Source organism: Prionailurus bengalensis, chromosome A1 (assembly GCF_016509475.1).
Source record: "Prionailurus bengalensis isolate Pbe53 chromosome A1, Fcat_Pben_1.1_paternal_pri, whole genome shotgun sequence".
Taxonomy (NCBI): domain Eukaryota; kingdom Metazoa; phylum Chordata; class Mammalia; order Carnivora; family Felidae; genus Prionailurus; species Prionailurus bengalensis.
Genome location: NC_057343.1, coordinates 141852126 through 141863526, shown reverse-complemented (window position 1 = coordinate 141863526; position 11401 = coordinate 141852126). Strand labels below are relative to the sequence as shown.

General features: G+C 44.2%; 1 protein-coding gene and 1 non-coding gene across 9 annotated transcripts; both read left to right on the top strand.

Moving 5' to 3' along the window:
• Positions 1-975: 975 nt before the first annotated feature.
• On the top strand, positions 976-11401 carry ZBED3 (zinc finger BED-type containing 3). 8 transcript variants are annotated; one of them, XM_043592566.1, is made up of 4 exons: positions 976-1108; positions 9233-9368; positions 9989-10119; positions 10224-11401. In XM_043592566.1, the coding sequence occupies exon 4, from the start codon at positions 10241-10243 to the stop codon at positions 10940-10942; it is 702 nt and encodes a 233-aa protein (XP_043448501.1). In that variant the 5' UTR covers positions 976-1108; positions 9233-9368; positions 9989-10119; positions 10224-10240; the 3' UTR covers positions 10943-11401. The 8 variants fall into 8 exon arrangements, with proteins under 8 accessions (XP_043448501.1, XP_043448436.1, XP_043448455.1 ...); XM_043592520.1 differs by lacking the exon at positions 9989-10119 and adding an exon at positions 7650-7722 and having other exon boundaries at positions 983-1108; XM_043592510.1 differs by lacking the exon at positions 9989-10119 and adding an exon at positions 7650-7799 and having other exon boundaries at positions 983-1108.
• LOC122496853 lies at positions 7385-7522 on the top strand. The gene has a single exon (XR_006300967.1). It is a non-coding gene; the product is annotated as a small nucleolar RNA SNORA47 (small nucleolar RNA).

Below are 11401 nucleotides of genomic sequence, written 5' to 3'. Positions count from 1 at the left end.
TACTTGAACCAAAGCATATAAGTGGACTATATTATTGCAACCAAAAATTTCCTGTCCTCCTTTTAAGAGAATTACACAATCTCTGCCCATTGTCATATACCTTGCAAGGTTTCCTTTTGAGAGTGTACTTTCTGGCCCCACTGACAACAGGCTTTGTCATATGACTTGCTTTGGCCAATAAAATGTGAGCAGAACTGAGGCGCACAGAATGTGTTTTAAGTTTTAAGAGCAGCACCTACCAGTGGTGTATAAGAGCTGACTGTAACATTTCCAGAAATTTGGCAAGCCACTTGTTAAACTTGTTAACAGTAGCTTGTTAAAAGTAGCTTGAAATCGGCCATGGTGGGTTTTTACATCATAGGTGAGTATTTACATCATGGAAACAGCAAACACTACAAACCAGGACTCCTCTTCCCTCAAAGTTGATTCCAGCACGTGGTGAGGTGAGTGCGTCCCAAAAAAGTTGATCTTTGAACCTGGAGCCTGGAGTGAATGAAACTAGTGGAATAGAGCCAAAGATACCTGCAGCAGATATAATTTGCTTGAGAAATGAATCTTTGTTATTGTAAATCACTGAGTTGTAGGGGTTGTTACCTCAACATAATCCATGAAAAGGTGACTGATACCACTAGCTAGCGTTAAGTTTTAGAGCACCAACGAGCCCAACCTTTATCTGTCCAGACCATGGTTCAGTTGGCAACAACTTGAACCATCAGACTCCTTGAACCTGAAAAGATGCAAACTGCACTCAGACTCCAGATAGGAATCCAGGTCTTGAAAGGTTAATGTAAAAGTATAAAATAAAAATTACATTTTCTAAAAGCACTAAACAATTGTATCATTTTTAAACCTTGGCAACCACAAGTCTGTCACTCGTGGACCTGGATAGTTAAGGAGTGACTCCCCAGTCCTTTCCCCTATAGGCCACACGTTACCACCCCACCCCACTTTTACCCCCAGAAGCGTGAATTGAACGCTGTGTCTTTAAGGGAGACGCGCGCAGTGGTTTCCGCACAGGACAAAATGTCTGCGAGGATCCTGAAGGCGACCGGGCGATCCCAGACTTCCAGCCCGCCTTCCGCTCCCGCCACGCTTCGGGGGTGATGGGGTGAGTGTGCGCCACCACGCATGCTGTGGCGCTCCCGGAGGCTGGGTCAGGGCGCGGCAGGCCAGGGGTGGGGGGAGGGGACCAGCCACAAGCCTCGGGGCCGCAGGTGAGCCTTCGACCCGCAAACGCCAGTGTCCGCTATTATCACAGGCTGGCTGGTGTAGAGGCCGCCGGACGTGCCCTTCCTTCGCTGTGGTCAGGTTGTTCCCGGTGTAAAAGATGCGTGTGGCCCCAAAGTCTGAATAAAGGCACCGATCAGCTTCTTTTAGCACCTCATTTTGCTCCTCCACAGTATCCCTTCAAAAAAGTTATTTGGGAATATCGAAAATCATCTGCTCTCCTTTTTAGTAAAATTGCCTTTTTTGCAGTCACACTTTTAACAGTGCAAGTGGTTGGGTGCCCTGTAGTGTGCTCTTTCTCTGAGACTATCTTAAGGTCTCAAATTTTGGAGAAGAGAAAACGGAATGCGAGCCAAATGCTCAAACAATCCCTGCCCCCACTTCCATGATGCTCAAACAAAAGAATTTTCTGATCCTCCCTAAGTACACAGGAGCAGTTTGCTGTAACTACTGACAGTAGCCAAATGCCCCAAGCTTACCAAGCAAAATTATTTTTCCTTCTATGAAAGAAAAAAATAACCACCATCCGAACTTGTAATTAGCCCAGACTACATGGATACGGTGTTTAAGAGAAACTGTTGTAGAGTGAGCTTAATAAATTAACATAATTAGGGTAATTATTTTATGCACTTCGCATTAATCTATTATTTGTACACCCTTTTTGGCCAAAAATAGCTTGAGGCAAAGGACAATAAAAAGGATACAACAGGGGCGCCTGGGTGGCGCAGTCGGTTGGGCGTCCGACTTCAGCCAGGTCAAGATCTCGCGGTCCGTGGGTTCGGGCCCCGCGTCGGGCTCTGGGCTGATGGCTCAGAGCCTGGAGCCTGTTTCCGATTCTTGTCTCCCTCTCTCTCTGCCCCTCCCCTGTTCATGCTCTGTCTCTCTCTGTCCCAAAAATAAACGTTGAAAAAAAAAAATTTTTTTTTAAAAATAAAAAATAAAAAAAAAAAAAGGATACAACAATGTGTAAAATGGCCAAGAGCCAAAACAAGGAAATTCTCAATTAAAAATTCTTTGTTACAAAGGCCTTCAAAGTAGGACAGCTTTAAATTCTTCTAATTCATATCAAAGTATGCATTTTACAAGACAAAATGGATCAACACCCTTCCTTTCAGGAACATATGTATTAAAGTAATGTAGGCCTGAACTAAAGGTCCACTTCAGGGTAGAAAATTTTCATTTAAAAAAATGCATTAATAGAGAATACATCAGAGCCTTTTAGCTAATGGTAGAGGTATCTAAGAGTTTGGCTTAAGACATGTAGAGAACATCTCTGACTCTCCATATAATTAGTTGTGGGTCCAGTAAATTTTTTTAAAGTCCATGTGTAACCTTTATCTAATATTTTCACACTTATCCCTTTCTTGCCTGAGCCAAGTATCTACACTTTACTTGGTTTTTAACTTCATCAAAGTCTTCAGCCTGGTGATTCCAGACTAGTTTTTCTAATTGTCTCGATTTGTTTATAAACAGATTAATTCATTAATTAATATTAGTAAACTAATATTTCTACAGAGATGGACAAGTAACAGATGAGTGAATTGTGTTTTCCTTGATATTTGGGTCAATTGTCAAGGCTAATTATTTGTTTTAATTATTATGTTCTGCTTTGATTAAAGTTACTGGTGGATGAAGTAAATGAAAATGTTTTTATTGTTTCCACACAAATCTATGTGGATTTTGCATTAGTGTCAATTTCTTACTAAAATCCAGGCTCAACCTACACATACTTGTTTGTAATCCTGCTAGATTAATCCATCTGAAGTGACTGGCCTTGGGTGTGGAAGGACAAATACAGCTATAATTCCTTATTCCCTTTTGAGAACATTGCCTGGTTCTTTGGCCTTTAGCCTGCCTAATATGTTGTCTATGTTCAGGTTTAAGTGTAAAATAAAAAAAATTAGTTTGTTTTATAGGATGATTTTTAATGTTCCAGTCATGTTTTTTATGTACATACACACATATTTACACAAATTACTCATCCAGGTTTTGATCTCCCTTATTCTCTATACTGGTATTCAGGGGGGTCATACTGAAGAATCTCCATTTTAATCTGATAGGTTTTGAGAAGACTGGAACTTCAGAGAACTGCAAATAAAACTTTAAATGCAGTTTGAAGTAATTCATGTGAATTTATTATCTTTCATGGACTTTAACTTCTTACCATCCCTTCCAGATAGTGGATACTCAAATGAAACTCCCTTTGGGAGAGAGCAGAGGGTGGTACACTACTACTCTCTCCTCTTCCATGAAATAACAAAAATCTGCTTTTCTTTCAGCTTGTTTCCCTCTGAAACCAGACTAAAAAACTTCTACTGTTCATTTCATGCTAGCCGCTTTTTTTTTTTAAGTTTACTTATGTATTTAGAGAAAGAATGTGCACATGAGCTGGGAAGGAGCAAACAGAGAGGGAGAGAGAATCCCAAGCAGGCACCATGCTGTCAGCACAGAGCCCAACGTGGGGGTCGAACCCACAAACCAAGAGATCATGACCTGAGCCAAAACCAAGAGTCAGAGGCTGAACCAACTGAGCCACCCAGGTGCCCCTAGCTACTTTCATTTAGCATCAAGAAATTTTATTTTAGGAGCACCTGTCTGGCTCAGTTGGTAGAGCACCCGACTCTTGATTTCAGGGTCTTGAGTTCAAGCACCATGTTGGGCATGGAGCCTAGTTAAAAAAAAAAAAAGAAGAAGAAGAAATTTTATTTTAAAATATCAGCTGGAGGGCACCTGGGTGGCTCAGTCAGTTAAGTGTCTGACTCTTGATTTTGGCCCAGATTATGATCTCAGGGTTTGTGAGATCGAGGCCCATGTCAGGCTCTGTGCTGACAGCATGGAGCCTGCTTGGGATTCTGTCTCCCTCTCTCTGCCCCTCTCCCACTCATGCTCTTGCTTTCTCTCAAAATAAATAAATAAACTTAAAAAAATAAAATAAGAGCTTGGAGGTCTAGTTATAAGACTAAAGAACTTGGTGAGAGTTAGCACTAGTGGCAATGTGTTTTTGGGCCCTGAAGGAGGTGGAAAGGGAAGAGATGCTGAAGCAGGAATCTCTGCATGAACAGTTGTATAGGGTCCCCAAGGCCTACCCTTTCCCCAGCATGGACACCGTGTGATGGAATTCACCCTCATGAGTGAACACTGCTCTGACCTTTACCACCTGTATCAGAATTATTGCTGGAAGCATCTCTCCTCACCAGACGGTAAGCTTCTGGAGGGGATGGACTATGTGGGTCTTCTCTTGGCATCCTGGGTAGTAAGCCCTTGCCTGACCCTGAGCAGGTGCACAATGAGCAATTTGAATGAGAATGGATGGAGTGAATGGATGTAAGCAAAATAATCACATTCATTGGCACCTTTCTTATAATTTAAAAACTGTTTAAGCAGAAGAGCACCTAGGTGGTTCAGTCTGTTGAGCATCCTACTTTGGCTCAGGTCATGATCTCCTGGTTCATGGGTTCGGGGCCCATGTTGGGCTTTGTGCCAACAGCGAGGAGCCTGCTTTGGATTCTGTCACCCTCTCTCTCTGTGCCTCCCTCACTCATAGGTGTATATTCTCTGTCTCTCAAAAATAAACATAAAAACAAAACAAAAAAACCACCTCTGTCTTAAAAAAAAAACTAAGGAAAAATTTAGGGAGTTCTTATTTTTCATTTTCTTCATATTAGCTAACCATAAGTTAATAGGTGTGTGTTTTTGTTGGGTACTTGGTAAGGAAGAAATGCATATCAAAGGGCTCCAGGAAACCAGACCTCCCCATCAATTTTTTTTTCCTCCATCATTTTCTACCTGAGAGGTGAGCAACCTAATTTGCATGCAGGTCAATTTAGGAAATAAGTTTGGTTGGGGAGGGAAGGTGGATCTGTGATTCTTTGTTTTTTATATTCAAAAACCCTCAAGGGAATTCTTCCAACTTAAACTACCTATTGTAGTGAATAATAGAATGTCAAAGAGAGAAATAACACTGCCTTTAGCTACTAAGATCTTAATGTAGGCATGTATGAACAGTAAATGCTGGTAGCTTCTTTTTGCTCATGTCTTGAATTTATATGATATAGCACTGGAGAGTCCAATAGTGAGATCATCTGCATTATTTGATTTCAGCCACCAGTTTAGAGGCAGATAATCTTATCATTTCCCTTGACAGATGGAGAGATTAGGACTTGGTGAGCTGGGCCTAAGAAAAGTAGAGTCAAGTCATTACATTGAATACAGTGTCCCTTGAATGCCTGCCTGTGCTAGGGAGATGAGTGAGGTGTGGATCAAGACTCCTTCTGCTCAGGCAGGGCACAGCAAACCACCTGATATCGAGCAACCCTCCACACTGGGTTCCTTCCACAGCCAGATGGCAGCACCCTATGCCCCATCGGACTGATCCTCCAGTCTCCATAGTTAAGGTTGCTTAGCCCAGCCTGAGCTCACATACCCAAGGATTGTTTCATTAAATTATTTTGTATTTATGCTGTCACGAGCACTCTGTGAAGGCATGTACACAAGTTCTGTCTTTCCACAATGTCAGCTTTATTCAATCATAAAGCAAGGTTAACATAATTGTAAAGCAGATTCAGAATTCCAAACTCAAAGACGTTTCACTACGCATTTAACTTGGCATCGTACATGACACGCAAAACAAGAAAGATACAGTAAGGGTAAGTTAATGAATGAAATGCGAAGTCAGTCCATGAGCACACAGCTGGGATGAGGCCTTGACCAGTATGGGTCCACTGAGCGCTTCCTGCTTACTGTGTTCAAGCAGTGGAAGATCTCCATCACTTTCAGAGATCAAACGAGCAGAGCCTTCAGTGGCAGTTGCCTGATGCCAGTGGGACAGGGAAGGGTCAGCATCTGGAGAATCTGGCAATTTGCCTCAACAATCTTCCCTTTTTAAACGAGTTTCATCAGTCTAGCCCTTTCAGACTTCTTCTGGGTCTAATGATTATCGGTTCTCCTTTCTTCCAGGCTCCCTTGGTTTTGCTGGTTATCAGTTCTGGGTGCCCCCAGGCTGTTAACAGTTTTAGCAGTATCTGTTCTCAGCTCATCACCCTTGTCTGCTTTCTTGATTCATTACATCCTTGCCTGACATGAGTGACTCCATCTTGCTCTCTACGTATGTACAGACCCTGCCATATATGTAGTCTACCTAAATGTGTCCACAGATGTGCATGCTTTCTTAGTACCTTTTTCCTCTTTTGTGTTGGATGCTTCCCTTTCTCCTTTCACACTAGCTGCCACACCCTCAACCGTCCCTCAACCAACCGTGTATCTCCTTATTTTTCTTCAGATATATATAAAATCTTAATATATCCTACACAGATCTATATATTATTTAATAATAATGACATATTATATGTACTTCATCTGACTTTTCTCCCTGTAGAATTCCTCCAGAAATCCCTCTAGATCATCTAGCAGAGTTCCAATCCATGCTTTGAATGGCTGCACAAAATTCCCTGGTGTGAACACATTATTTACCCAGCTATTCTCTGACAGGTGTTCCCATGTTTCCAGTTTTTTGACATCCCAGATAATACTGTAGTAAATATCCTAATACATTACTTTACGTATTAGTACTTTTAGTTCTACAGAATAGATTCCCAGGAGTGGATCCCTGATTATATTTATTTTTAATTAATAGAAATTGCCAGATTTCTTTCCTAAAAGCCTTCACATCTCCACTAGTAACGTATGAACGTATCCTTGTCTTTGCCTCCCTTCTAGCTTTGGCTGACAGACCTCTTCATTTTTGTTAGTGCGAGGGATCTGAGACCTTATTGTTACTTTAATAGCACTTCCCTGAATAGAAGTGATGTGTATCTTTTCACATATTTCTTGGCCATCTAATTTTGTTCTTAGGTCATTTGCCTATTCATATTTCTTGCCCATTTTTTATTGGGTTATTTGTCTTTTTCTTGACAGTTTGTTAGAGCTCTTTGTGTATTAGGGTTGTGACTGAAGATGCTAACTAAGGCTTCTCTTCCAAGCCAAGATGGTTGGCTAGGAGGCTTCCCTCCCTCTGCACTGTAGGAAAAGTCGAAACAAGCTGAGGGGTTGTTTAGCAGAACTAGGAAGGCTGTTATGACTTGTGGCCACAGACTGCTGGTCACCGTTTAGATACTTAGTCTGAACAGAAGACTGTATTGAGCCAGAATGTAGCCGTATGCGGAGGACTGAGAAGGTGAGGCAGTTCAGTACTGTGCTGCCTTCCACCGGTTAAGACCTCCGAGAGCGAAGGCCTGCCAAGGCAGAGGATGTCCCTCTGCTGCCCTTGGAGGGGCAGCGCTGTGCTGGCCGACATTTGTAGTGCTGCTTGTCCATGGCTCAGATGAGGTAGTCCACTAAGTCTAAGTCCACTAAGTCTTAATTCTGATTAAGACATCAGAATCAGTGCTTCTCACTCTTTTTTTCCACCTTCACTCTTGTAACAGATGGCATTCATGTATGTGGCACTCCTCTGGGCATTCCAGATTTTGAAGAAACCCAGAGACATCTTGCAGGGAGGTAAAGCATGACTAATTGTTCACCTCTGGTACTTTTAGGGGCACATCAGTAATGATCACTCTCAGAGTGTGGCACAGGTAAGACAGTCTACAGCTTATGCATAGTTTTCAATCCCCAGCTCAAGAAAGCATATCAGAATTCAAAGTAATAGTCTTGATATTCTAGAATACCTTTAAATCTCTTTTAATTTATAAAAAAACAAGGATTCATAATACTATTCTCTCCACTTTTGTTTATGTTTAGCAATAAAACAAGGAACTCTGAAAAGAGAAGATTCCAATGTAGACGAAATGGAATTCTAAAAAAAATTTTTTTAGGTAAATTTGGGTAACAAAAACAAAGTCTAATACTAAAATCTGGTCTGTTGACTACCCATAATGTTATATAACCATAATGTTTACTAAGCGTAAAGAAAATTATCCGTGAAAGTGGTCTGTAACTCCCCTCCTCATCCTGTTACTCCCTTTTTGTGGACTTCAGGGATTTAGTAAATCTCTTGGAGGAAGTCTAGCCTTTAATTTTTAAAGATGTTTTATAATAATTGGCCTTCATGAGTAACCATATTCAAATCAATGCCTAATGTATCAGAAGATATGTAAATAGCTATTTCTTTTGTTAGAAGAAGCCTGGTACTTACTTGTCTTTTTTGATGATTCTGGTAAATTCCTTCTTTTTTAAAAATACGAGCGATATGTTAAAGGTCATGCCTGAGCCTGATTACACTTGCTTGGTGGGGGAAAAGTGAGCTTTGGAAAACTGTAATGTATCTGTAACAAGAATCTTAGCAATTGAAATAAAAGCTTACGCTAAACACTACTGCTATTATAGCAACTTATTTTTCCAACTTTGCCTTCCATCATTCCCAGTTAACGTTTAACCAAAAACATTCTGGAATTTTATCATCTGCACTGTTGCTGGTTCAAAGCCTGACAGCATGAATGGGCACTGGCTATCTCACGGCGCATTGATATTGGCCTTGATATTCCCCCTGAAATAAATTCTCAGAAGAGCTCCAAGTCTTCCACGTGTTCTCTTACTATTTTTAAAGTTCCAGAACAAAGTTGTTTAGAATCACACATTTGGTCCTTTGTGAAGCTACTTTCTGAAGAATCAACTTCACCTTTTCTATTCCCCCTCGGTTGGTAGGTTATTGCTATGATAAATTGTTTTAACAGAAAAGACTTTGCAGCGACAGTCATTGGGTTGTGTTTGGATCCTTTTAACAACATACACGTTGGACAGAGCAAGTAGCTCTTACTTTTCTTTATTTTCTTCCTTCATTAAAAGTAGTGATCAAGCCTTTTATCTTTTAAATATATAGAAGGGAACACTGCATTGTGATGAGCAATAAAGAAAACAAATTTTGTTTTGTAACTGGAGCACCTGTGACAGGGTCAGAAAAACATGAACACTCAAACATGGTGCTAGCCAGCATTTCTAGTATCTATGTTTAGGGGGCGGTTTGCTGAATTTCTTTTACTCACTGCTTGTCCTCTGAATTTACTCCTAGCACTGCTGATGGTTCTTCAGAACTCAGGATTCCTGCTCAGTGTGTCCACCTGAGAACTTACATTGGCTGGAAACCATGAGGCAATGACAGGGACCCCCCAAGGCCGACAGGACATGGCCTAATACCTAATTTAAAGGTAACGATTTAGAAAACTGCTTTGTGTTTTTGTTTTCCTAAAGACATACATTTTTAAAACTAAAGTTTTAGTGGTTTTTAGTGCTGCCATTTTCCTCATAAGCACGTTGTTTTTAAATTCACAAAACAAAGACTTATTTTGAAAAAAGTTCCCTCATTGAGAGGTTTTTAAAAGGCTGTTCAACTGGCACTTTCCCCCCTAAAGTGTAAGAAACACATTTTTCATTCCCAAAGCTTTCTTTTCAGCTCGTTTCTACAGTTTGTTCCCTAACACTAAGAAAACAAAACGGACCCTTGCTCTTATTCTGAAAAGGCAGTACATTTTTAAGAAGAAAAGGAAAGGGGCACCTGGGTGGCTCAGTCGGTTAAGGCTGTGAGCTCAGCTCAGGTCATGATCTCACATCACAGTTCATGAGTTCGAGCCCATGTGGGGCTCTGTGCTGACAGCTCCGGGCCTGGAGCCTGCTTCGGATTCTGTCTCTCCCTCTCTCTGCCCGTGTTCCGCTCACGCTCTCTCTCAAAAATAAATAAAAGCATTAAAAAAAAATAAAAAGTTAAAACTCATACATACAAGAGCACTTATTTAGCTGGTTTTTCCACTGAAGAAGCTTGGCTTCCCAGTTTTTAGTGTAACTACCCGCTAGCTGCGGACCCACGTGATTTTGAAGAGCGTTCCTAGTTCAGGGAAGAAGGCCTGGACACGTTGAACATTTTCTGAGGAATAAACCGTTAACACTGAAAAAGAACCCCAGGTACTACCCGAACGGAAGGGGTTTCCTCAGTTGTGAGCGTGTGTGTGGGTGGGTGTGGGTGTGTGGCTGGCGGCGGCCCTTACCTGTTTCTCCCTCGAACGCAGACGCCGCCGCGGAGAGAATGAGGAGTGACGAGCCGACGACGCCCATGGAAGAGAGCGGCGCGCCAGACGACGCTACGGCGCAGGGCGGCCCGTGTCCCGGCCTGGCCCCGGCCCCTCCCGGCCGCCTGGGGGCGCCCTACTGCGAGGCCTGGGGCTACTTTCACCTGGCCCCCGCGCGCCCGGGCCACGCGGCGGGCCAGTGGGCCACCTGCCGGCTGTGCGGGGAGCAGGTGAGCCGCGGCCCGGGCTTCCACTCGGGCACCCCGGCGCTGTGGCGGCACCTCAAGAGCGCGCATCGACGGGAGCTGGAGAAGAGCTCCGCCCGCAGCTCGCCGGCCGCCGCCCCGGGCCCGCTGCCGCCGCCGCCGCCTCCTCGCGGGCCCTCGGCCGAGGGCGACTGGGCGCGCCTGCTGGAGCAGATGGGCGCGCTGGCCGTGCGCTGCAGCCTGCGCGAGCGCGAGCTGGCGCGGCGCGAGGCGGCGGTGGAGCAGGGCGAGCGCGCCCTGGAGCTGAGGCGCAGGGCCCTGCAGGAGGAGGAGCGCGCGGCGGCCCAGGCGCGGCGGGAGCTGCAGGCCGAGAGGGAGGCGCTGCAGGGGCGGCTGCAGGAAGTGAGCCGCCGCGAAGGCGCCCTGGCCTTGGCCTCTACTCCGCTGCAGACTCCGCTCAAAGAAGAGCCCTTGGGGGAGAGGGACGGCTACATAATTACCAAGGTCCTGTAGGTCTGGGCCGCTTTCCACTCCCAACCCCTCCCGTGCCAGCGCTACTCCAAGAGTGGTCCACGGATCAGCCTCACCTGGGAGCTGAATCTCAGGCCCACCAAGATCTACAAGTGTGGACCCTTGAGAAGCACTTAGGAAACCAGAGCAGAACCAAAAATCACTTAATGCTGTGTGCCCCGCCACGCCCCAGGATGCCTGGGAGCACCAGCTCCAGGGCCCTCCTTTGCTGTTGGGCTTCGGTGCAAGGAGGTGGTTTTCCTGCAACTCCTTTCGGAAGGACAGCTCCGGCCTATATTACCCGGAGTCCTGTAACTTCCATACGGACCAAAGACTGCCACACCACGTGGCTGGACACCCGCCAGGGCAACCCAGGGTGGAGGGAGCACGGAAATGAGGATCGAGCGTTTTATCCAAGGAGAGTTTTATTCGTTTCCTCACGAATAAATCTTCGGCAAGTTG

Excerpts from the sequence above, each read along its gene's own strand:
- ZBED3 (XM_043592501.1), top strand. The coding sequence starts at position 10,241 with ATGAGGAGTGACGAGCCGACGACGCCCATGGAAGAGAGCGGCGCGCCA.